This window comes from Oreochromis niloticus, linkage group LG17 (assembly GCF_001858045.2).
Source record: "Oreochromis niloticus isolate F11D_XX linkage group LG17, O_niloticus_UMD_NMBU, whole genome shotgun sequence".
NCBI lineage: Eukaryota > Metazoa > Chordata > Actinopteri > Cichliformes > Cichlidae > Oreochromis > Oreochromis niloticus.
In genome coordinates, this window is record NC_031981.2 from 19,038,428 (window position 1) to 19,065,507 (window position 27,080).

General features: G+C 39.9%; 1 protein-coding gene and 1 long non-coding RNA gene across 3 annotated transcripts in view; both read right to left on the minus strand.

Annotated features, from left to right (window-relative positions):
- plxnb2a.1 (plexin b2a, tandem duplicate 1) overlaps window positions 1-27,080 on the minus strand; it is a 224,714-nt gene that overhangs the window by 7,411 nt on the left and 190,223 nt on the right. The window contains exons 21-37 of the mRNA XM_003448113.5: window positions 18,370-18,506; window positions 17,934-18,116; window positions 16,996-17,107; window positions 14,362-14,577; window positions 14,199-14,282; window positions 11,886-11,981; window positions 11,288-11,424; window positions 11,085-11,185; window positions 8,522-8,751; window positions 8,188-8,369; window positions 8,030-8,096; window positions 5,988-6,134; window positions 5,397-5,474; window positions 5,025-5,103; window positions 1,778-1,878; window positions 370-451; window positions 101-252 (exon numbers count right to left, since the gene is read on the minus strand). Of these exons, the coding sequence (XP_003448161.1) occupies window positions 101-252; window positions 370-451; window positions 1,778-1,878; window positions 5,025-5,103; window positions 5,397-5,474; window positions 5,988-6,134; window positions 8,030-8,096; window positions 8,188-8,369; window positions 8,522-8,751; window positions 11,085-11,185; window positions 11,288-11,424; window positions 11,886-11,981; window positions 14,199-14,282; window positions 14,362-14,577; window positions 16,996-17,107; window positions 17,934-18,116; window positions 18,370-18,506 (2,184 nt within the window). The remainder of the gene's footprint in view (window positions 1-100; window positions 253-369; window positions 452-1,777; window positions 1,879-5,024; window positions 5,104-5,396; window positions 5,475-5,987; window positions 6,135-8,029; window positions 8,097-8,187; window positions 8,370-8,521; window positions 8,752-11,084; window positions 11,186-11,287; window positions 11,425-11,885; window positions 11,982-14,198; window positions 14,283-14,361; window positions 14,578-16,995; window positions 17,108-17,933; window positions 18,117-18,369; window positions 18,507-27,080) is intronic.
- Window positions 24,053-26,974, minus strand: LOC102076143 (uncharacterized). Of its 2 annotated transcripts, XR_002056811.2 has the most exons (4): window positions 26,833-26,974; window positions 26,508-26,601; window positions 25,280-25,404; window positions 24,053-24,742 (listed from the first exon to the last, which is right to left on the minus strand). It is a non-coding gene; the product is annotated as an uncharacterized LOC102076143 (long non-coding RNA). The 2 variants fall into 2 exon arrangements; XR_002056810.2 differs by having other exon boundaries at window positions 26,508-26,968.

Genomic DNA, 27,080 nt, shown 5'->3' on the forward strand with positions numbered 1-27,080 from the left:
GAAATGAAGAAGTACAAGAACTTCGTCATGTCTGCGAGTTTCTGCTGCTGAAACTCGCAGACGTGACGGAAACATCTGCAGTGAAACTGCACAGCTGTACCTTGACAGACAGAAGCCTGGTCAGGTAGATCTCTGTGATTGCTTTGGTCATCGCTTTGTCCTTCATGCTGCCTCGCTTCGACTTCACCTCGTCAATTTCATCTGGCTGTCTCACCAGGTGGAAAGTGTTATCGTCCTCCAGCAGGGCGTTTTCTGCAGGTGAGACAGGACTGCATGAAGTTGCTGTGTTTTTTGTTTTTTTGTTCATGTGCATTTAAAAGTTGCAGAAAAAGTGTGTGTGTGTGTGTGTGTGTGTGTGTGTGGACGTACTCTCTTCGTGGCTGTCTTGGTGCTGGTGGAAAGACTGCGTGTGCAAAACTCTGGACAGCACCAACGTGGCGTTGTCTCGAACCTGTAAGACAGGAAATCGGTGGGAAAACTGAGGGAAGTGATGATTTTCTGTCTCACTGCAGCGTTCTCAATAAGCGAATTTTTCTTAAATGTCAGAACGGAGAGTGGACTGGACTGGTGTTTTAATTTCTGCTGGTTTTCGTGCAGCACGAGTCTCGAGAGGCTCGCCATTTCTCTACACTTCCACTTGTTGGTGATTTTGGCGCAGAAGTAAAGGTCTCAGCTCAACACAGAGAAACAGGCATGATTAAAAGCACCCAGAGAGCACAGAGGGAACACCGACTCGCTCAGGACCCCAACATTCCTATGAAAGAGGTGAGGGTGTACTTAGTTTTTCACATGACTTTAGTTTACATGTGAAAAAGAAAATCAATAACTGCACTGGTGCTGAACGGCACTAATCTACATTAAAATTGCTGTGCAAAAACATTTTAACCAAAAAAACCAGACAAGTCCAAGCAGGAAACAAGAAAGGTAAATAAAATGGGATAAATTTAGGATAGACAAGGAAAAGTTAATTGACTGCATGTTCTCTCCTTCCACAGTCCACATGTGTGGAAACTGGTGATTCTACAATGTGCTGAATGTGAGTGTTAATGGTTGTGTGTTTCTCTGAGTTAGCCCTGGCGACCTATCCACGATGTAACCTGACCCTCACCCAGGGACAGCTGGGTCGAGCTCCAGCCCCACCGGATAAGCGCTTAAGAAGACAGATGGATAAAACTCAATAAAAGGTTAACGTCTGAACTGACTGAGGAGAAGATCCTTTTTCTTTGAGTCTCGTCTCCTCAGGCTGGTTGTTCCAAAGCTCAGGAGTCCTGCCATGGATGGGCAGTAACACACTAATAATATTATTCATCTAATAAATATAAAAAATATTTGTTTTAAATGATGCCACATTAACACTTTTACCCAGTATTACCAAAGCATTCATGACCTCAGTGTGTGTGATGAGTGTAAATCTTCATCCTGATCAGTAAAGACTTCAGTTCAGGGATTTTTGGGATCTTTTTTTTCTTATTTGATGACCTCATGAGACAAACAAATAATTCCTGAGTGATGTTGGGCTTTTTAAACCGCTCCACTGCAGGTAGGACAGTTTCAGTCCACAGAGATGGATTTAACCTTGTTTGTACAGGATCACAGCAGCAACGGTGGGAGGTGCGGCATCGCTGTGCTTGCTTGCAATCGACCTCATCTTTAACAAACAGCAGTTTAACCATCAGGAAATGACAGGAAGTGGTTGGTAATAAGACACTCAGCAGGATGAAGGAAAAGGGGAAACGACACAGGGCTGAAATAGGCATGTGCAGCAGGCGGAACTCACGTTGTAATGAGCCAGTGTGTTGAGTCTCTTCCAGCGTCCTTCCTTCTGGGATGTGAGGTCGAGGTCGGAAAGGATCTGACCCGTGGAGCCGGGACGCCACTCTGCAGGGGCAAGGAGAAGGAAATTAACATGTAATTTAGCATAAAAGTGATGGTGTACCAACCTGATCCATATGTGTGGATCATTGTAGGTACAGTGGGATATGCTCCTACCATCACTCCAGTGTTCAATAAGTTGCACAGTATTGGATATTTCTGATATGGGATGAGACAGGTACCAAGTACGTGGGACTAAATCTACACCTTGCAGATGGTTCAGATGGTTTCTTACACACAGCTAAGAAAAAGGAAGTTATGCCCATAAAAATCTTGATTGGATAATTCATCAGTCAGACAGATCGATAAACCAAAGTGACCACAGGGCAGCCTGGCCGTGACAGATTAGCATGTTAGCTACATACGACTGAGTACTCCCACAATCAGTTGTCGTCTTCAAAGCAATGCTGGCGCACCAAGATGGCGATAAAGACTGAAGCAGTCTGCTAACAGTTTGCTATGGGTTTGTGAATGAATGCACTCAAATTGGCAATTACATGCAGTTTATTTGTGATAATAGAGTAATTAATTGTGATGAACTGGCACGTTTAACTAAAACGTTCAGAGTCAAATTATTCCACAAATAGTCACGGTGACGAAGAATGGCCATTCAACTACAAATGACACAGGCAACCAGCAGAGTCCAGTCCCCTTTTGCAAAGAGACGTGTCCCAGACGAGTTGTGCTCACAGACCGATTCAGATTGTTTGCAACATGTCGGCAGCCTGGTTGGGTGAGGTTGAGGCACACTTAACCTCCAATCACCAGAATTACTTGTAATCGCTGGCTAACAGCAAAATAAAAATGAATGTAGCCACTGGGCAAACACTGATTTTTCCATCTCTGCCAAGAGGGTGTAGTCCTGTTTTTACCCAAATACTAATGTAAGTAAGTAATAAAGTTTATTTTTTAAGCACTTTTTGTAGACAGGCAGTCACAAAGCGCTGTACACGAAGGTTAAACAGAACGTTAAGTACCAAAATAGACAATATAAATAATACAAAAGGTTTTTATGTAAATAAAAATGTAAAATAAAAAATAAAAAAAACTTTAATCAACAGAAGGTAGAAGGCCCGAACACTAATGTACTAAGTACTAATGAAATCAAAGACCCGCTGAGTCGGTACAATCTTAATTCAGACATTTTTGTAAACATATTCAGGTTGCCTGTCAGCAGCAAACAAGCAATAAGCAACAGAGTCCACAACCGACCCATTTAGCTCCCAACTGACCTTTTGAAAAGCCCACAGCGTCATCAATTACCTGACAGCAAAACAATCAATCACAGCAGAATGCAGCGCCCATCAGGCCGACCCAATCTAGCACCAGTTAGGAACAAGTCAGCGATAGTTAACATGTGGTTAGGCGATTTTTGCCATCTTTGAAAGTTTGTGGGTGAAAACCTCTGGCAGGCACTCGCTTTCAGAAAAGCACTTAGCAGGAGATCAAATGATTATCATCAGTCTGTCATCACACCTCTATAAGCAGCATTACAACCTACTGAGGTCCGGGGAGAAGAAAATGGATTCTGATTTGAATCTTGTGAGATTCCAGCTGTTTGCCTGATAAAAACTCTGCTGCAGTGGATGGGAATGTAGCCGTAGAAAGGAAACACGCTGCTGAATATTACAAGAGCTTTACATCTTAAAACTGCCTGTTTGAAGTGGTGAATTATTCCTGTACTTTCATACCCAGCAATAACTGTTTGAAAGTTTACACAGCACACACTAGAATGGCTGTTATATGTGATTCAGCTGCAGTGGAAATTCTCTTTGGGATTAATGAAATTCTCTGTCTCAGGATGCTACGGGGTATTTAAGGTCAACCCTGAAATCCAGCTGATCCTTATTCACGGCACGTCTCACTTCCCTTATAGAAGCCTTTTAGTCTTTTAGTGGCCTGACAGACCTGTTTAAACATCACTGCAGCTTCATGCTTAATCTGTGCAATCAAGTTAAAACATCTGGATGTGTGGTATCTGCAGGGAGGGACTATTAAAGGGAAAGAAACACTGTTTTTTTTTTTAAACCTGCATCTGTGTGAGGCTAATTTGATGTAGAGGATGGTCTGTTTTCTCTTTGCAGTACTTAAACTGTCAGTGAAATGCAAATGTGAATCATTCTTTTATTTCTGCCACATTGGAGGGTTTTCCAGCATGAACGGCCTGCTGGACTTTGGCCTTTCCACATCAGAACTCTAACGTAGATTAGATTAGACCCTTTAAAACCATTCAGAGGTGGTCTTGTTTCAGGTGTTTCAGATCACAGCTCAGCAGGCCACAAACTGATGGCCAGAGATTCTCCTTCAGGATTTTCTGGTAGAGAGCAGGATTCATGTTTCCATCAACTACGGCAAGTTGTCCTGAAACAGTGAAGCAGCCCCAGACCATCACACTACCACCACCATGTTTAGCTGCTGGTATGATGTTCTTTTTATGAAATGCTGTATTGGGTTTAATCCAGATGTAACGGGACTCAAATTTCATAAAGGAAGTTCAGCTTTTGTGTCACCAAGTTTTTTTCCCCAAACTTTCGGGGATCATCCAGATATTTTTTGGTAAATATGAGACGAGCCTTTGTGTTCTTTTGGGTCAGCAGTGCTTTTCTCCTTGAACTCTCCTATTGTTGTCATTTTTGCACAGTTTCTTTCTTATTTTCTTATCGATGAGCTCTTGGAGTAATTTTGGTCGGCCAGTCACTCCCGGAAAGGTTCAGCACAGCTCCGAGTTTTCTTCATTTGTGGATAATAGCGCCGTGGATAGACTTTCCCATCAGTTTCTTAACATCGTGGCATGATCGTGTCACTTTTTGTTATGTTTTAGTCTACTCCACTTTGTAAAACAGGTTCTAGTTTAGTGATTTCAGGATTCAACAGTTCTCATAGTAATCTGATCTGAGTAGGCTGCAGACTGACAGCTGTTCCAGGTGTGCAGCTCAGGAAAGGACACAAGTGAGGAAAACAGGACTTATTTAGGTGACATTATAGTTTTAAGGTCTATCTAAAGGTCAAAAAAGCTAAATATTCTTTATATACCCCACCCCCACCCCCACAAATATTGTTGTAACCCAGGAGTTTAAGATGCTGAACGCTGAGTGTAATAATCAATAATTTGTGTTTTTCCTAGATGCTTTATGATTGTTTTTGTTTCTTACCCAGCGCAACACTCTCCACCTTTGGTCTCTGAGAATACGGCAGATTTCTGTACACCTGATCGATGATCTTCTCTTTCACCTGCAGTGCACAAAATTACAAATTCACCAGCTATAATGTCAACCCAAAACACAGGAAATGATATCTCATTCACATTTATTAGCTGCAGAATATCGACAGAAGTTTTGCAACTACCTCAAACTATTCTAGACGTTCAATCAGTTTTAAGGACAAAGTGTAGGGGGGCAGGGAAAGATACGGCAAAGCTTCTCTTAGTTTTTAAACTCAGCCAGAGATCAAACAGACATAAATATCTGGATCCTGACGACAAAGACCAAAAAAATTAAACTCTGAAAATAGAAGAAGATTCTCACCTGGGAGATTGTGTCACAGTTCAACACCTTCACCGGAGTCACATCTGGTCCCTCCCCATGCACCAACACCTGCAAAGTCTGACAGCACAAACACACCGGGAAGATACAAGAAGGTAAAAGTGGAGCCACAGTGAAGGCTTGTTTTCATTATGCAACCAACGACCCAAAGCATGAGTCATTCTGGAGCTGGGGGTCTACTCTGACTGTGACCTGACACACCTCCCTCTCCCTGGCTGCTGGTGCTATCAAACCAGCTGAGATACATAATCTCTCCAACTTAACCTACCCTCGCATGGTAGGCACCCATGAAGCATCCTTGTCAGATGCTTAAACAAATTAAACCGACTCCCTTTGATATGGAGGTTCAGCTGCTTGATTCAGAGCACTTCCCAAATCATGGTGTTCCTCACACCTCTCTAAAGAAGAGCCCAGACACCCTGGAGGAAGCCAATTTTCTATCATTTGTATCTGCAAACAAAGTTACGTTATATTTCATACTATTTAAAAGCTATTTTGCTCAGGAGTTCACCAATAAAACATGTGAACGTGTGAAGGAAGACTGCACACTGCGGTGTTTCTGTTCATACTGACCAGCACAGAGTACTCGACGTCATCTCCCAGCAGTCCCGTGTCGTTCAGCGTGTATTTGGCCTTCTTCATCTTGGCATCCACGGGACCCTTCTCAATCTGGTGCTTCAAGGCCTTGAACAGTTTGTACAGAGGCTCTCCTGCCGTGTCCTGAAACAAAGACATCAACGTCTTAAAAAAGAGTTAAGGCCTCATAAAACACTTAGTATCGTTCTTTTATAAATAAGCCATAACTCACTCTAATCTGTGCTATTTACCATGGATTATCAAAGATTTCTGCCACTCTAGTAAAAACCCAGCAGTCCACTGGCCCCAACATAACCATTGTATTTGTGTTTAAAAAAAATTTTGATTGATGTATACTAAGAACAATGGAAAAGTCCAATGAATTCAGTGAACATCTGAGAAAGAGAACTGGCAGATTTACACAAATTCTGAAAATTTCTTGGAGCCATGTCTTAATAACTGCAGATTCCAAGATGATCAGTTAAAAACAACTTTACGGAAGTACAAGTTACATAGATGTGTCACTACTTTGCCAAGATCTCAAAGAAGATCCAAACTGTCACTCTCGGATGATACGAAACTGGTTAGGATGCTGAGAAATAACCCTGCTGGACACCAGTGTCACAGCCCACAGGAAAAGAGTTTAACATTACCGTGTACTCAGAGAAAAATCTGAGCGACCCTGAAATCGACACCTTCAAGGTCGACTGAAATTTTGTAGCTGCACACATGGACGATCTAAATGTCTTTGAGAAAAGTTTGATGAGAGGTGTGTTTGAACACTGTTCCAGCTGTCAAGCGTGGTGGTGGTAGCATCATGCTCTGGGTTGGTACATTGCACAAAGTCCAAAATCACCACTCATGCCATGAGGAGTAGCTGTAAACGTCTGATCACAACTGTATGGGCCTTTAATTACTGATTCAATATTGACTGTTTGTGTTTCTCTGTGCTAGCCTATGACAGACTGGGGTGGGTGAGGTATCCAGGGTAGATACCTCACCCACTTACAGCTGGTAAAAGCTCCAACAACCCTGAGTTGGATAACTGGTTAAGAAAATATATCTATGTATGTTTATTAACAACAAGTATAACTGTTTACTAAAGTTAAATATCAATTTATACTGTATTTATATTAACTGTGTTCACCATAATAGTAGAATTTAAGGTTTATTAAATATAAAAAGGAGACAGAGAGGGTTGTTTTCTGACTATTGAAATTATTAAAGTACTTATATCTTATAATTTGTCAGTTTTCTCTGACAAATTATGCCAAATCTCCCCCCCCCTCCCCCTCCAAATAAAGAAAAACAAAACAAAAAAAAGCATTACATACAGAATGAAAGACAAACAGAGTTTTGAAAAAGAACTGCAGACCCTTTTGTATTATGTGGAAGCGTTGAATCTGTCAGGGTGTCAGTCACAACAGACGTTTCTTTATTTTAGTTGTTAGTTGCAGGGTTTTTTTTCTGCTTTTTGAACTGCTGAAAAGATTCTTTTTCTTTATGTGTATTTGCACATTTTGTTTTCTTTGTGAAAAGTGAGAGGCAGTTTGTTATTCTTTTTTGTCTTGTGGGTTTCCTGTTGTTCAGATTTAGTGTCCTGCAGTTTGAATTTGAACTCTCTGGATACATTCAACTTTTTTAGTTTGGGTAATAAATACATTCACAGCACAACTGCTGGTCTCTATGAAAACATAAAGCATGTCCGTGGTGTAAACTTTCTCTTGAGCTGAAGCATGAACTGTGTTTATTATGAGCGTAGAAACAAATGCACAGCGTATCTGCAGCTGCTGTCAGAATAAACAGCAAAAATCCCAAATTGGTCAAAACAAAACACACACCGAGCACAAAATACAGGTTTAAGATCTGCTTTCAGTAGGAAGGAAAGTTTCTTAGAGTCAATTATAACTGAGGAACAAAGAGCAGAGGCAGAAAAAAGCAGGAAAGAGAAACAGATCGAAGAGACAAGGACATAAAAACAAATCGAAGGAAAGGAAAGTGTGACACGGAATAAGTGAAAAAAAAAAAATCAGTGTTACCCTGAGGAACTGATAGAGGCAGATGGACATCCAATTACAAAGCATCCTCTCCACCACTGTCTCTGACCTAGATACACAAACAGAGGGAAACATTAGATCACTTTTCCATCACTACGACATTTACAAAATAAACCACCGAGTCTCTGTCCTGTCCTCACCTCCTGAGCATGAGTTTGGGGTTTTTGTTCTGCACATGTTCGTCCATCAGCTCCAGCAGCAGCGTCCTCATGATGTCCGTGTAATACTCCAGTTTGCCGTGCAGCGCCACCGTCAACAGAGAGGCGAAATAACCCCGAGACCGGGCGTTAAAGTCTGGACGTCTCTCCAGCGTGTGGATAAACTACACATATGACAGTAAATTTAATGATAATAAATACATGAATAGAAAAAGATACAAAGACAGAAAAATAAGCAGGAAATTTTTTTTTTAAAAAGTGAGCTGAAAAAAGAATAAGAGAAAGAGGAAAATCCATTTTACATCTTCAAACTCACGTTTATGAGAAACGTTTTGCTGTTCAGCAGGTTGGAGAACTGGTTGAGTGCCTGAGCCACAGTGGCCCTGCGGGCTTCTGGGATTTGTAGTTTTCCCGTGATCATGGGGTCATTGGCGCCGTCCTTGGAGGGCAGGAAGAAATTTCGGTCGGTGTAGGTTTTGTAGTCCAGGAAGGGGATGCGACCTTCGCTCAGGTCACTGGTGTGGTCTTCCATTTCAATCATGAGATCTGACAGAGACAAAAAGGAAAAGCATCAGAAAATGTGTGAAAACACGTTTAAACAAGAAGTAGGGCAGGAAATAATGGATTTAAGCAGAAGGAATATTCCTTTCTTCATTTCTTCTTCTGCTATATGTATATATTCATATATACTATGACAATAATATTTAGATCACACATTTCCAATAATCTGTTTATGTACTGCTCAGTTTCAGGCAGCTTTTCTACTCTTGGCTCTGTATGATGTCAATAAGAGTTGATATTGCTGACATCGCAGGTCAGAAGAAAGCTGGCTTAAACAGAAAGGAGCCAACACAGACAACAAACTGAAGGCTTCACTGAGGGTCAGGACAAAATAAAGAAGCATTATTTTGAACTGAGGATCATGCTAAGCTACTCTAGTGAAGTCCACACACTTGACTGTTTAAGAAGGGACCAGTGTATCTTAATTTTTTTCTCTTTATTTAAAATTTATTTGATTTACATTTTCAAAAACTTCCCACGAGGCGTTCAGAGAACTTTGGTAATATAGGACCATGGCTCCATGCTTTCATCTCTTGTACATATGCAGTGCATTCACTTCATTTGAATGAAACCATAATTTGATTTTATTTGAACCTCAAGATGCAATGGCACTCATGTAGAGAGACCTTGATTTCCAGCGTTGGTGCATCAAATGCAAACCGAATGGTAAATCCATTGGTGTTACAGTGTGTGGGTTTGGTCTTATTGGACACTCAAAGCACGTTACACAAATTCCAATGCATTTTTCCAGCAGTCCCAATTATAACTTCAAGGAAGCGACATCCTCAGACTACACAAATCGAGGTGGCTGCTATTTAAAATGTGTATAAAGTGGTCTTTAACTTGCTGTGGAGGACACGGCCATGAAAATCTTTGGCTCAGAGACACAACAGGGCTTTTAAAACTATCAAAAGAACAGGGGCTTAAATTTATGGGGAAACTAGTGTTAAGTTTTATGACTGCTTGTTATTTGGAATTTAGAATGAGCGGATTTAATTGGATGGAGCAGAAACATACTTGGGTCCATGACTTAATTGGCTCTGCTTACCGCTGGATTCTTAGATCATTAGAAAATCCCTGCTTGATAAATAAGGCCAGAGCTTAAGGAAGAAAACAATCCTGATTATTCTCAGCTGCAGACGACTTTAGTCAGACTGTACTCACTTTTCCAGCTAAAGGAAAGGCTTTGAAAGACTGGAAGAGATCAATAAGTTAAAGGTTATAGTCATAGGAGAGAACTTGTAACTGGTATCGTCTGTAGGAAAATTCAGGAAAATTTCCTCAGGAGTGGTTTATCCTCGCTATCATGGTAGCTAACAGCTACCCTGAGTGCTTTATGTTTGTTTTTTCGCTTTGTTATTTCACCTTTTGTCACCATGGAAATCATTAGTGCGTCTCTCACATCTCTGATGGTAAACCAATGTGAAGACTCCCATTAATCAGCATGAGCTAATTAAGCAGCTCTCACATATAACCAAGAAAAACAAGCTATAATTGTAATTAAGAAGTGTAACATAAACAGATGGAATAGCCAAACTTCTTTATAGTTTCCACGATTTTTACCTCAACACAGTAGATGTTCAAAATGCAGATATTTAGAAGTTAACAAACTCAAATGGCAGCAGATACGGTGTGTAGGGTTTACCAGTTCAGAGCTGCTAACCTTCCGTTGGTAACTGAATTATCCTTATCCACCAACACCACAGTGCTGTACAAAGTGTGGGAAAAGTTTTGTAAATATGGACACCTGACTGAATATTCCTGCTTTCAGGGCCTGCTGACCTAAACAGAGTTCCTTGTAAAGCGTCAGATGAAGCCAAAAAAGCTCCACCAAAGGCCTGAAGGGAAAGATTCTGATGTCTGAGCCAAAGCGCTGCCTGATCTGCTGAACTCCGTTGGCAGAGGTTCACAGAGTGCCAAAGTGGTGATGTGCTCTAATCTGTGAACCCAGCGGGGTGACGAGATGCAGACAAAATTCAGCTTTGTACATGGAAGTACACTGAGTTTACAGCCGGGTTCAGTCTTTAAGAGAGTCGGGTGTCAGTACTGTAAGTTAATTAATGAATATCTTCTTTCACTGTTAATGCTTTAGAATGTCCATCCATTGCTTTCTTTTAAACCTTTTAAAGCTCCACCGCCATCACTTCTTCCAGAGATAAGAACAGACTTGTACAGTTCGGAAAATGCTGGATATTTGCAGAGGCACTTTCATTAAAACCAAACAATAATTCATAACAGGCATGCACACTGCTTCAATAATCGCTCTCGCCACACACACCAGTCCTGTGACTTCACAGCTTTCAGGCGAGGCTCAGTACCTGTGAACTCTTTCTTGCAGCGATCTCGGACACTCTCCTCCAGATTCTCCAGCTGGTGCTTCACCTTCTCGTATTCCCGTTCTGCCTGCTGACTCTTCCTCCTGTTGGTTTACAGACACACAAACACCCAAAAAGCAAAAGGGAGCGTGTTTATCGGCACACGCAACAATTAATTTGTCTGTTTGACCTCATATTCTTCTAACCTGTAGCAGTAGACTGACACGGCGATGAACAGCAGCATCGGTATGATCACCGCCGGGATGATTATAGCCAGAGGAATGTCGTCTTTTCTTGAGTAGTAGACGGAACCCACAAGCCACTCTCCGTGGCCAAATTTCACCTGCAGACAGACAAACTTGGTTCTGTATCTGCTGCTGAACCTGAAAGCTCTCCTCTCTGTTTTATATCTTCATTGTTGTAAACATTTCCTTCCATATGAGACTCAGTGGATCTGCTTCTTAAACTCTGATGTATCCTTGTCCTACTGAAGGTTTAACACAAACCATATTCTTTCATTGCTGAGTGTTAACACGGAGTTAGTGGAATGCTTGAGATCAAAAATCTCTTTTGCAAGCACGTCCTGTGCCAAGATCGGCAGGGTTAACCCAGCATCTTATTCGATATGAAGAAAACCCGCGTGGTAACATCACACCAAAGAGCCCGGTGTGGGTTTGCTGTGAAGCAACAGTGCTGTTCTTTTACAGGATCTGAAACACTAGCGTAAGAAGCTCTGTACTGTCCCTACGTCCTCGAGTAGCATCATTCCTGGCTGCCAAAGGGCTTAAAAGGTCACATGCTCACCACCAGCTCCAGCAGGTCGTTGACTGTGTCTCTGCGCTGACGTTTGGACCTGGCTCTGGGCTGCGATGAAGGAGCCTCCAGGATCAGCTTATCATCCTGTACCGGGCCCACAGGAGAGAATGAAGAGTCACACAGGTGAACTAAGCACATGTTTAGTGGTGCATCACTAAATATAATACACAGATTCTGATAAATGTTCACAGTTTTTTGGAGTCACAATAATAAAATAGTTTGTTTGGAACATATTTCCCCTCTTTTTTCCTTACCTGATAATTTTGCAGCCCCTCAGATTGATTTTGGTATCCAAACACCAAAATCTATAAATCAGCACGTTTCATTCACTTTATCAATTTAAAGTGCAGGAGAAGGGAACAGAAAGGGAAGTAGCAACAGCTGCAATTAGCACAATAATGTCTGTTGGTTTAATCGTTTTACACCCACTGCAGTCAATTAATTGCCTGTACGCTGCTTCTGTTCTCAACTACAAGAAGAAACACTTTCATGAAAATTAAATGGGAACTATTAGTTTCACATATCTTCTGTACTAATGCAAAAGTCTTGAGTCATCCCTTATTTCTTTGCAAACAAATACAAATACAAGGCCAAAATTCAACTGTAGTGAGCTCTGGTAATGACGACCTTTATTCTTCAACACGGCTCAAGTTTTCTAACACTGACTGAAGTAAATGAAGGAGTCTTGAGGAATAGTTCTCCAGGCTTCTCGAAGGACATTCAAAGCTCTTCTTTGATGGTTCCGCCGTTTGTTCTGTTCCCTCTCAAGTTGATCCCACACTGCCTCAACAATGCTGTGGTCTGAGCTCTGGTATTCTTTTACTGCATTAAGAGTGTGTTTGGGATCATTCTCATACTGAAGAATGGTACGTTTGCTTAAGAACTGCTTCTTGACAGCTGCCCTTCCACTGAGAACATTTCTGATGAGGCTTCAGTAAACAGCAGATGGATCATCTGAAAGTCAAGATGCGTCTCTCAGGTCCTGTGTCACGTGTTTGCTCAATTTTTTTCCTGTTTCTTGAGGACACGGCTTTCAGATGTGGATCACCTGCTGTAGATGGGTTTTTCTTTAAGGCTCACTATCTCTTCTTTTGTCAAATATATAGTTTATATAGTTTATAGTATATATAGTTTTTTAGGAATCACCTAGTTAATGGAAGAATATTTTATGTCTGTCAAATAGTGTCAAATTGAGCATTTTTTAGTGATGTAAAAGAAGAAATGGGAACAAATTACGTATTTTGCAACAACCTGCTAGTAACAAAGTAACAAAAGTGTCTAAAGATTTGATTCTTTGCTAACAACATTGGTTCATCCCTTGAGTTAGGTGCCTTTCTATGCTTGAATGATTCACAGGTCAGATTTAAGGTGTTGTGACCAACAAGCATTCCTCTGAAAATGGGCAGGTACAAGAACTGGACTGAAAGTGAGTAAAAAAAGCAGCCGATGCTCTGCCCAAAAAACAAAAAAAGGTGAAAGACCTTCAGAAGGCCTGGAGAACTAGAAGACCAGGACCATTTTAAAATGACAAGTAGTTCTGGCTCCTTGGAAGCAACATAAAGAAATAAGGGGTGACTCAAGTTTTTTGCACAGTACCCAAATAGATGTTTATAACAGAATGGCCGAAATGTCAGTCAACATTCTCAGAAATATTGGCTTCTGTTTTTTAAAGCCATCAGAGGGGCAAGAGGGAGCCCACAGGGATGGCAGGTCCTAAAGAAAAAGGGGCTAAAACGGCTTGTTTTAGATGAGTGAGGACTTTTTCTCTTTAATCTGTATGATGCAAAAAGTATCCAAGTAGAATCCAAAAATATAAGGAGCTGGAATGAGACACAACACGCTGCATTAACTAAAAGGAAATTGTGGTGTTTGTTTTGCTCATACAACAAAAGCAGATAAACCAGGAGGCAATATGTTTTATTTTCACATGGTGCATCAGAACTAAAGCTTCGGAAGATGTTTTGTTTTTGACATCATAACATCTTTGCAGTCTACTCATCGAGAGACAGCGCCTTCACTGAATTACTTTCATCAGAACGCTGAATGGTTTCCAAAGGAGAGATCAAGCGTTGAGTGTGTCCTAATGCTGCAGTTTTAGAAGCCTGTATGTCTGTGGGAAGGCAGACGTGGCAGACTCGTACTCGTACTCTCAGCTTAAACAACAGCCACGCAGTGTTAGACATGGATAACACGACCGTCTCATATCCCCACATTTCATAAAATGTGAACATCAGCTCCATGTTTACAGTGTAAACTTATTATAAAGCCATTATAAACTTTCCTCAAACAGACAGTGTTTACCTGCAGTATGTTTACGTGACACGAGGCATCTCCAACAAACGCCTGGGCCTCTTTGGCTGTCATCGCCTTGGAGAAACCCCAACCCTGACAAAAGTGAGAAAATGAGAGCGAGCTCCATTTACAGAAAAAGAGTCAAAGAGCATCTTTAGCAATCAGTGCTCACAGTCACGATGATGATGCCGGTCTCCGTGATGACGTTCCTGGCGAGCTCGTTGAAGGTGGGGTTGGGGTGATAGTTGAAGCTCTTCAGCTCCTCGATCACATTGTCCAGCTGGAGGTAAATCCTGAGAGACTGAGAGAGGGTTTCGTAGCTGGAGTTCACTGTCGGGGAGTAAAACTGGAGGACTGTGTCGTTTTTGCTCAGAGCCTCCTGCACAAACTAGACAAATAAAAGAAAAAGAGTGAAATTAATCAGAGTGAGAACAACTGACGAATGAGCCAGGCGTGTGTAAAGCTCAAAGAAAAGATCGGCTTTTTGTAAAAATCTTCTACGCCAGACTTAAAATTTTCGCCCGGCTTTGGTTGCTTCAAAAACAAAAACACATCTGTCAGCTGATGTTTTAAAAAAGACTTTATAATTTGTTTTTACTGTGGAGCATTTAGCTTCTATAAAGCCAAAAGTTCCCCGAGAAGGTAGTGGAGACCAAAAGAGGAGCTACAAGGATACAAGGAGATACCTAGTAGATAACAGGGCTGCCAGATCATTCCTGGCTGTACAACCAAACAATCAGACTCAGGTTTATAGGTTGTTTCAAGTGTCCCAGCGAGTCATGGCAGGTGTTCAATATATACCGTATTTAATTATTTTGTTTGTTTTCAGTAGCTGGTGAACACTGAGTGTGGTGGAGACCAAAAACTGAGCTTAAAAAAAGTGAAAAGGAGGCTGCCCTCTCTTAGCTCTGTGCTTTTGGTGGATTGTTGGATTTCTATTCATTACAAGTCTTCAGCTTAGAATTTAAAGTGTCAAGAGATGACTACCATCACATGGACAAAAAAAGGAACCCCAAGAGTTTTTATTCTTCATTAAATATGAAGTCTAGCTTGCCAAAAACTACTTTAAGTAGATTTATTATTGAAATGGTGTCAGAGTGACAGCAGAATGTCGAATAAAATCTACATATTCAAATACACAAAACCGACTCTTTTCTGCTGCCCTCAAGTGGACAAAAAAATCTATTATTGTCAGATTGAATTCAGCTTTTTCTATTTTAACCTGCAGACAGTTTGATGGCAGTGAATCACAGCGCAGGTTGAACTTTTTCTTCATATTTCCTCCTCCTCTGTCTCTTTCCCATACTCCTCTTTCTTCCCTCTCTCTGCCTCCCCACTGAGTCTCCCTCTCTTTCTTCCCGGTTCAGACAGCAGCTTTTGATGAAGTGACAATAAAACGACTTCACCTCCTCTCCCCTGCAGTGAATCTTTCCTACGAGTCTCTGTCACTCAAAGCTATTCAGCAGTGAAATAGCAGCGTTGCTCCGTTCCCTCAGTCTCAGGCTTTTGGCTCGGCGAGAACAAGCGGCAGATGAGGCTGCAGACTGACGTACGTCAAGCTGACACTCTGCATTTATTAAAAACATCCTCACAGTCACACTGACTGCACATTTTGCCCGAAGTAATTCTAAAGAAACGTGGTCTTACTGTCTCTCGCGATGGATGTTTTCTCACAAAGATCAAAATATAAGAGGAAAACGGTGAATACTTGGCTATTTTTAGCAATTATTTGTTCATTTTAAGTTGTAGAACAGTGTGCTGTCAGTAAAAGCGGCCACATTTTGTAATGCCTTACTAGTTATAATAAAGATACACTCTACGTATGCCCCTGTTGAGTCAAAATTTACCCAGGCACTACAGATCTAAATGACCAGTTTTGCTGATGTCCATTAACATACAATGTTCCAGATACACACACATGAATTTTAACCCATTCAATGTGAAATTTTTAAATGAAAGCAAATACAATTTTTTAAAGAACACACAACAAAGGCGTTAATTTTTACGGAAATTTAAAGAAAAGATGAATTAAGGATAGTTGGTCATTTATCTTTTCTTGTGGGAAATAAAATTTAATGGGTTTCTGCAAATTCTTCTTTGATTTGACACCTTTATTTTCACTATTAGGTGCTAATGCTGCTGTATTGTTATGCCTGTGTTGGTACACTGATACACCTCATCATATTGACAAAACAAACAAACAAAAAAACCCAATCGTTAGAATAATTAGATATCATTTAGCACTTTGCTAGGTGCTTATTAGGTATATTACTACTTGTGAGAGATTAATAATACATCACACATAATTCAACTGTAGTAGATATAAATCAGTTATTTCCACCATCTGGGAAACCACATTCAGGCAACTCGTCTCCAAACATCTGCGGGAATCACAGACAGATTAGCGAAATGAAAGCAGGGTTTGCAGAGTTCCTTTGTCGTTTGTCATAAATGTGACTATTTTTGGAGGATTTCTGAATTTCTGTTTCAAATTGTTGAGGTATTGGCTGTCTGAATATAAGTAGTTAATGAGAATTTCTCTGCATGCTGCTGATCTGTCAGTTAATGTCCATATTACCACAAATAAACTGCCAATTTTACCCCATTTAATTGCAAACTGACTGTTTTCTAGCCTTTTTATTGCCACCTTGATGCACCTATGACAGTAACTGACAGTGAGTGGCCACAGACCTGATCCCCGTCTTCAAAGCAACCATTTCAAAGGCACCAAGACTGCAAGTTCATTTAGGTTGCAAGGCTGTCTCCAACCACTGCTTTTTCCTAGTGTGATGACACCAGCTCTTACCTCTTCAGGCGGTGAATTGTGTGAAAACTCGTCAGGGGAGGGCTGGACTTTCATCATGGCTCTCTGGATGAGATCAAACCCGTTTCCAGACACCACAATCTTTCGACCACCGCTACACAAAAATAATAAAGAATAAGCTTATAAATCATTTTAAGGACTTGGATTTACATCTGGTGGAGGTTTTAGCTTCACTCCATCTCTTTATTTTCTCAAATGCTTAATAACAGCGAATTTAAATCTAAGTGAGTCAAGTTTGTTACATCCTTTAACCTCAACACAAAAATGCATCACACGGAGTACTTTATGTTTCTGGCTTTGTTGTTTTCTTTTTACCATTACAGACTTTTTATCCAAATAAGGCCGCAGACTGATACCGTACCAGTCAAAGGCTTAGAGACCAGTTGGCGACCAGCTGGAAAGCTCCCTGCAGTTAATGTTGCTAGGTGAAACTGGTCACAGAGGTATTTATTGTTACACCAAGTGAGTATTTGCATCATGGTGTTGCTCCATGAAAATTATGGGCGACTGCGGCAATCTGCTGCTCTGGGTCACTTCCAGTGCTGCTTGAAGTTTTAGATCCATCTCTGCAAGCCCAGATATAACCACTTTCATGTGTCTGTAATTTTATTATGCATCTCATACAACTCCCATTCCAAACTCAATAACCCAAATTTTATTTTGAGAGACAAGGTGATGACCTTTAAAGATGCACAGATCAAATTTAAATAAGGTAAATTTAAATCAAGCACTGTACTTGTATTTAAGTCAAATCAACAAATGGAAATATTCACTGATTTGTGTGCCTGAGAAGCCAATTAATAAAGAAAAGAGCGCCGTTTACAATATTCTTGAATTCATCATCTACATCTGTGTCAGGCGTCTTTTTGAGGGCTGTTAGCAAACAAGCAAAAATGTGTGTGTGATGTGACCACACTCACCATATGAAGCTGGCTTTGGGGTTATAGTCCGTGACCTTGGGGTTTTCCGAGTACTGATAGGCTCCTGGGATGTCTTTGGTGGTGTTCGTCCCGTATTTCACAGTCACTGTTAAGCGGTCCGATGGGACCTTCTGCCCACGATACCTGCCGGTCTTACAGGTGATCTCTGTGCCGAACGAAAGGCTGAAGAGGAGGAAGGAAGAGTATGAACACAGGCTGTCTCGGGAAACAAGAAAAGCAATACAATCCCTAAATGGATGGAAAAAGTTCATGAACTCTGTGAAAAGGAGCGACTGACTCATTTTCTATGTTGTATTTGGTCTTGAAGAACCAAAAGAAAATATTTATGAATATAAATGAGTTTCAGGTCCATCTATTCTCTTTATTTTTTTGTTTCTGGTACCATTTGCTTTGTACTTTACCAGGTGTCACTTACACTTCGCAGGGAACTCCTCCCACTGTCACAGCAACATCCTCTTTAGTGGCAGTGTCCAGGTCTTTGCCTCCGATCGTGATCACCGTCCCTCCAGCTGCTGGACCCCTCTCTGGTGTGACTGTTCTCGGTTCGGGGTCCTGCACAGAAAACAGGGGAAAAATGACAAAACTCAGTAACTTTAATGGAAATATGCTGCAATTTTCATACAATATGTGGATACCTTCTATTACAGAGGCTATTATGTATGTACATACATTTCATATATTAATTTAATCATATTTGTGTCTTTTTGCATTTCTAGATTTTGTACATTTACTTTAGCAGTTTGAAAAAAAAAAGTTCAGATCACATTTGACTGAACAGGTAAGAAAATTATTTGCCTTCTTTTCTACTTGATATAATGACGAGAATCCTGACTTTAGGACGGATCACATGAGAATGTGTTTCTAAATGTTAATAAAGACTACAGCTGGAACACAAGCACGAACGTCCGCTGTGTTTGTGTTTTATTTCATCATTTTTTGCTTTGATTAAAAAAGTTAAGCACATTAGAGTAATCATGTTTTAATTTAACTGTAATAAAAGCAAACAAGTAGACCTCATATTTCTATTAATGAACAACAAAATTAGCCCATTTATTTACCAACTGGAGGTTTTACTGAAGGATCAAACACTTAGAGGACAATTTACATCTGTTGATAAGAGCGCTGCGTTTATAAAAACCTCTCAACAGGCTAAGTAACTCTATAGGAGGCTACTCCAGATGGCTGCTACTTAAATGCCGGCACCATAAACACATGCTGCACCACCTGCCTGTAAGAGCAAAGCAGCAGGTTCAGATACACCGTGTATAAAACCACACTTTAGCTTGTTAACATTATGAAACCAACAGAGTGACCGGCTGCAGTCCGCACTGCTTTAATATAGAGAAACCAGGCACCTGTGTTACTGTAATTACTGAATTTATGGTGAAGAATGATCAGTTTTACAGTTTTATGTGATTGAAAACTGGACAATCTGCATAATTGTAGAAATCTTTATACATATTCTTCAAGTTCAACACTTAACTCTCCATTATTTGCTTTTGGTTAAGCGTGATTCAAATAATTTTTATTTTGGGGGGATTTTTAAATCAATTTTAAGTTTTAATTTTACACTAACTTTTTGTGGAAATATGTTGCAAAATTTAAAATGACATTTTATGTTTCAAATTTTTTTTTACAAAATTATTATTCAAACTTTTGTTTGATTTAGAGCAGGGGTCTCAAACGCGCGGCCTGGGGGCCACTTGTAGCCCACGTCTCCCCTACTTGCAGCCCGTATATTGACATGAAGAAATATAATACAATTTGGCCCTTGAAGTAACTTTTTTGTTAGGGAGGATTTGTTTGTTTTTGAGTGCAATGTTAAAATAAGCTCTTTAAAAAGCAAAAAGTTATTTAATATGAAGGAAATATGAGCAGAGAGTACAAACATGGTAACCATGTTGACTGTGTTAGTTCAGTGAGAGTTATTTCTAAAGAAAACAGTTTTCACTAGCAGTCAAAAACTAACGTGTACACTTATGTCTGCATTTTTATTTTGTTAAATATGAACAAAACTATAGCAGAAGTGCTGCCACGTGTCTGGCGAGAAAGAGTACAAATTTGTTTATTTGGTAGTTTAATGAAAAGCTTCAGTTAAGACTGGGAAAAAAATTGCGTTCACATTTTCAGTTTTGTCTTGTTATAGAATATTTGAAGAAAAAAAAAACCCCACTACATTTTCAGAAATATTTGTGGGTGTTTTGTTGTGTTTTTTTGCATTACTTGAACACTAAAGTGGCTTCAATGAGGTGGCAATGCCAGCAGTGGTCCACAGCTCATTTCAGTTTGAGACCCCGGGATTAGAGCATCATATTTGACCAATTTAAATTTTAGTCTGATGATGGCGCTACATGACAACAGAACTGCTGTAGAAGTTAAAATCAGCCAGTGTAACAAACTTCCTGGAAATGTACACGTAACACACATATTCATAAGTCAGAAAGCAAGTAAGTCAAGAAGTGTGAGCAGGAATAAGGCGAGGCTGGGCTTCTACAAAATCATATGATTATAACTAGAGTAGAAACTTTTACTATTCTAGGTTCATATGCAGCCCTGTGCCTGAATAAAGATGCATCATGTGACGCGGCATCAATTCGTACAAAATAACTGAAACAGTGAAAAAATATCCTTCAGTAAAAGTTATGAACCTACTTAAGTTACAGTGCAAAAGCTTGAGCAACAAATACTTAAAGTACTTAAAACTAATGATTCATTAAGTATATCACTTTAATGGTGCAGCTATACCGTCACTTCCATCTCACCAAAATATTTTCCAGCGACAGAAATCATAAAATCCAAACTAAAGGCTACATGCATTTAATACAAATAATCTATAATGGTACTAACATAAAGGAAGAGAGAGTCTCCTTTACAGTTTGACTCCTTTGAGTATGTCTCCGTGCCTCTGGGAGAATTTCAGAAGGACAGATATTTGTATTTAATTCTTAAATCAAGGTTTCAAACTGCAAACACTTTTTTAAAGCTTCTGGAGAGTAAAATAATAATAATAATAAAAACAAAAGGTCCCAGATCCGTCAAACCGAGCAGCAGAGAGAGAGAAGAATAAAATCGAGAAGTGAAGAGAAAACTTTAACCGTGTAGACTTCATTATGTTCCAGCTGCTGTCCTGCAGGTACAGACGCTTTGATCTCCAACTCAAACGGATAGTAAATTTTATGCAGCTCAGTAACTCAATAACTCGACCCTGTGGTATTTAGGCAGCAGAACAACTAAGAACAACAACTACAAAGAAAGAAAATAAAAATCCGTGTCACAGCAGAGCTTCACCATCGGGCACGTTTTCTACTTCTGTGCTCTGTGGGTCAGCTGGAGGGGTTTCTGTTATACTGGAAGGTTCTGTACAGTCCTGACAGGACAACCAAACCAAGAGCAAATATTATGCCTGGTTTACATCCCAGCACAAAGAGCCTTCAAAATTTATCAAGTCATCTTTGTTTAGATGCAAGAAGAATCTTATATAAATAAAAAAGTATAAAAATATGAATCCAAAGCAAAGAAGAACTATGATATCCTTTAAATCAGAGCAGCACATGTGCAGCTGCTGAGACGCACTTAAGCATTCGGCTCGTTGCTGTTGCAGATTTGTTCTCGCTGTTCTGGCAGACAGCGCTGCAAGCACAAAAATAAATATCCCCAACGACAGACAAACTGATAACAATTCTGCCTGGTTGGAAGTTGAACACACAGAGAAAACAGCAGTGCAGGAGGCAGCAGCAGCTGAAGTGTATTCGGTGTGAGACACAAAGGGAATGCAGACAGTTCTTCGCTTTAAAAGGAAACAAACTCCAACCCAGAGACGCTCACTAGGGGAGTCGCAGCAGATGGAAATCTGAACAAATCGATGTGGAATTAAAATGAGGCAGCGTCAGGCTCATTCACATCAAAGGTCAGCATTTATCAGCTGCAGTAATTAGTCATTGTACATCAATTATAACCCAGATGAGCTTATTAGTGTGTTTTTGTGACACACAGAAACTTTAAAGTTTAGGATGAACAGCTCCAATCATTCAGGAACATTTAATTGTCTTTATAGTCATCTGAAGGCGTTTACTCTAATGTGACTGAAGAGTAAAGGCTGCCTGTTTGGAATAAAAAAATAAAAAAAAAGCACAGGTTTTTAAGTCCTCCGTGATGGTTCTGTCACTTTAGACCACAATGAAAGCTGAACATGAAAACTCCAAATGGACACTGGAAAGCTTCTGGTGCCAAAAAAAAGTCTTTACTCAAAGAGTCTCCATTTTCCATTTTAAATACCAATGGGGACAGAAGTATTTGCCCCAATGAAAATGACTGCTTGTTTTTTTTAAGCGCTTCACAAGTGCTTTTATAGAAAGCTTTCCCAAACACCCTGAATAACAGCCTGCAGCAATCCCAGCTCGTTCGTCTTTGGTGAATCTCTGAAGCGCCTCAGATTTAAAGGCCTTCCAGTATGAACCTTGGTCTTCAGTTCACCTCACAGATTGTTAACGGGATTCAAGTCGCGGCTTTGCGCAGGCTGGTCAGTAATGTTCACTGTGGTCTTCTGGAGGTACTTCTTCACCAGGAGTGATGCATGTTTTGGGTGATTGTCATGTTGGAATGCAAAGCGACGACCCAGACCCAGTTTAGCTGCTGACAGCTTGAGGTTTTCTTTGAAAATCTTCACATATCCTTCTTCACGATTCCTTCAGCTTTTAGGAGATCCCCAATTCCAGATGCACCGCAGCCTCCCCACAGCACGATACTCCCACCACCGTGTTTCACTGTAGAAACGCTCATCTTTAGGTTGTAGCCTTCTTTCTCCAAACATAAGCAGCTCTTTGGTCTCTGTGACCAAAGAGCTCTAGTTTAGTCTAGTTTAGCTTCCAGTATGAATAATTTTCTCCAGGCTGTCCTTACCACACTTTAGTCTGGATTAAGGACGTCTTCTTCTGCAGTACTGGTTTTATTGTTGGACTGCGACCTCTCAGTCCATTTCTGTGGAGAGTTTGAGTCATTTTTTTACACTACATTTCCTGACTTGACTAAGTCGTTCATGGGTGTCAGTCAGGTGGCAGTTGTGTCAGAGTCTTTTATTTCCTTCCTCTGCCACGCTGGTTTTGTACTGTGTGGCTCTTTGACATTCTCACTCCAGTTCCTGACACTTTTGTCCTGCTTTGTGAACTTCAACAATTCTTTTCGTTTTGTTTTGGGTATGGTACCTTCTCAAGTGACAGCTCAAACCCTTGGTCAAGTTTTTATAGTATAATTTATGTTTTCTAAAGAACATCTCTATGTTTTTAAATCCATTTTGTAAGTTGGTGTTTGAAAGGTGAGTAGATAGTATTAAGTACTGTATAAAGTATGTTTTTTTTCTTCTTCATCTTTATGAATCCTTGGCCAGTGGATATCCTTAGAATGGGCATTATGAAAGCTCTGCCTGTAGTTTGGACTTTCTGTTTATGAGCAGCAAAGAAAGTTAAAACAGCTTGACCCACACAGGAGTGACTGAGAGGCAGCACCAATGCCGACTAAACTATAAATCAGGATTATTCTGAACTGTGAATCATGCAAAGCTACCCTACACTGCAAAAACAGCTATACTTGAAACAAGCCAAATATTCTTAAATCTGACAAAATTTCCTTGTTTTGAGCAAAAAAATCTGCCAATGGGGTAAGCAAAAGTTGCTTGACTAGAATTCTTAAAACTAGCAAATTATCCTAACTGACATATGCCTTTTAACTAGACAAAATTGTCTAAAATGTATGCTTAATTCAAGAAAATGTGACTTATTATAAGTAAAAGACACTTTTTTATTTAGAAAATCTGTACTTAAAATGAGTATTATGCTTTCTTGAACAAGCTGTTTTCAAGAATTATTTGCTTACTTTAAGATTCTACACCTTAATTTAGATTTTTCACGTAAAAAAAAAACACCTTACTATAGGACAAATTTTCTTAAAACTGAATTGTTTCTTTCTTGATTGAGCTAACTATAAGAATTATGTTTTGACTCTGAGAACAATAATCAGCCAAAATTCCTGAGAATAAGACACCATCTCTTCAAAAAGCTACTAAAAATAAGGGAATTTATCTTAAATTAAGACATCAAAAGCACTCTTAGTTTTTGCGCTTTATTGACACAGCAATGGGTCAGTAACTCACTGAGGTCTGTTCCAGGAGAATCATGTCTAAAATTATACATTTCAGCAGGGTACTGTGTAACATGGCCAATACAAGAAGTGCATATTCCAGATACTCTTAACACGAATAATAACAGTATAACACACTCATGGCTGGTATCAAAACTAAATTTTGCTGAAGCTTAAAACAATCACTATTGCAAATCCTATATTCCAAAACATTTTAGAAGAACAAGTTTAACGACCACACAAACAAACATGTGTTTTCCATTTGAACAACTTTTCTAGAGAAAAAAAAAACCAACCTCACTGACTAACACTGAGTCTGATAAACAAGGCAGATGGAGTCTGTCATCGGAGAGACTCACTCAATGAATGACTTCCACTCACCAAGAGCCTTCCTGTAAGAGGGGGTTGAATCTCGGTCATGGATGGAGTCTTTGAGTATTTCAGTTTGCAAGACAGACAGCAGCGTGGAAATGCACTTTGGATATGTGAGGTGGAGGGCGTAGTAATATGCCATCAGATAGAGCAGTCCCTCATTAAGATCCTTCCGGTCAAAAGTGCTCACCGGTGTGCTTCCAACAGCTATCATGCAGTTGCCTTTAGAGACAAGCAGAACTGGACACCCAGGGGTCGCTGATGCAGGTAGCCTTCAGGGTCTTCTGAAGTTTACATGACAGAAAAAAAGAGGATTAGAACAAGACCATAAGAAACACAATTTTTGAGTTGCATTCCAGTTTAAAATAGATCAACTTTTTTTGTAGGTTTTCTTAACATCAACATGGGTATCTGAACTTTAAGAATATTTGACTGACTCCACAGTAAAATATATAAAATGAAAACATGAGTAACTGCAAAATTCAACAATATATACACATAGACCATCTCCAGTAGTTGTTAGCATTTTTTCAGCAGCAGTCTTGTTCTAAAATACAGTGTACATAGGGCTAATTTCACATAAAATTGCACAAGAACTAGGTCTCTAAACATGAAAGAAAGTACAGCAAAATATCAGGAAAAGTGTTGAACAATAAAAAATATGTATATTTAATAAATGTGTAGGCCACTTGATTTAAACCAAAACTAAAGAAGATTCTACTGTCTATCTGTTAAGTGAGTATTGGTGGAATTACTTGAAACTGCATAAAACAAGCTGGTGTGTTCACAGTTTTGTCACACAGCGATAGGACAGAACTTACTTCTTCACATTTGTGCACTGCAAGCCATAGAGCCCGACGCCTGAGGAAATGTTCAGGACCAGGAAACAGATCTTTGATGTCATCTCGTGACAGTGATGAGAGCAGGTCTTCTCCAACATATGCTTCTGCAATAGGAGTTTCCAATTATCACTACATTGCATTATCCTCATGTGCAAGCCAGCTGACAGCTTTGCTTGGGTAACACACAGGATACACAAGAAACATAATTTAATATTTACCATTTAAAAACAATACTCTATTTCATTATATTCCCTCCTGACTGCTCCACAGGTTCTAAATTACCTTCCTCCCATTGACTGGAAAAAGTATTATATTTGTGATACATCAATTATATAAGTGTATACATATAAATGTCTCTTTTTTTAACTTCCTGTGCTAAAGTATATAATGAAATAACTTTACTAATGGAAATTTGAAACTCCCACAATTTCTGTAAAACTGGCATTAAATTATGGCATTTTGCACACTTGTTGAATAAATTCACAGACGCTAGGTCCACACCTACCCGGGTATTTTTGAAAAAGCTGATTTTTGTATGCGTTTGCACCTTTCGTCCACACGTAAACGGCGTTTTCGGTCACTGAAAACGGAGATTTCTAAAAACGCCTGCCAGGGTGGATATTTTCAAAAACTCAGGTTTTGCATTTAGGTGTGGACGAGAAAAACGGAGAAGACGCAGCGTCAAAGGTGTGCGCCTTTTTTGACGTCACACTGTGCGCCGCGTTATTGTTTCGGTGAAATTAATTTCTACAATACTGTTACCGTTAATTGTACTCTCTGCAGTGTTTAAATGCTTACATATACAAACACAGTTACTGTCCCTCCACACATAGGACTGGGTTCTGCTTCTATGCCCCATCTTTGTTTGCTATTTCCCACCGAGGCTTCTAGACTTCTGATTGGCCAACATTTCTACACGGTTGGGAATATATCGCCACCTGTTGCTTTGGCATGCTCCTAGCAGCGTTTTCCTTCATTTCTGCATTTACATGTGGACGGGATTATTTTTTAAAACGAAAACGGAAAATCTCAGTTTTCAAAAATACCCATGTACGTAGTGTAATAGCACTAGCATATTTAAATATGCTAATGCAACTAAGCTAACCGCACAAGCTAAGCTAACAACCGAGTATAGCCTGCCATGCTAGCGACTTAACATGCAACATAGCAGAACACAAAACATATAAAAAACAAAACAGTCACATACCTTTCAGGGTGGCAATTGTTATTTCGTCCAGTTTCTCCATAGCGTGTCTTAATTTCTTCACACTGTACCACTGTACCCCAAAATATTACTAATCCTGCAATCCAAATTTGAGGCAAGAAGCTAGAGGCGCGAAGCTGGACTGTACCAACTCAGAAGTATGGGGTTGTGTACAGAAATGGTTTAGTTCGCTCTTTTATATCTATAAAATTCTATATATTTAAAGATTTGACTATTTATTTAGATTATATTCAGTAAATACTGACATGTGGGTACTATTACTTACTACAGCTGTTATAAGGCACCGAATTAGGATAGCCATTCCTACCCCTTAATGGAATAATCCTGGTCATCTTGGCTTTATCCGGTTGTTCAGTCTGACGTCACTAGCCGTGTCTGGGCCTAAACTCTGCTGCAGGTCCATATATCAAATGATCACTGTGGCATTACTGAGAGTTAAAACACTGTCTAAAGTCTTTCATCTTTAATAAAATGATCAGCGTTCTGCTCTACCAGGTGTAACAATTGAGTTTAGCATCCAGGCATCCATGAAAACAGAATTTATGACATTTAACG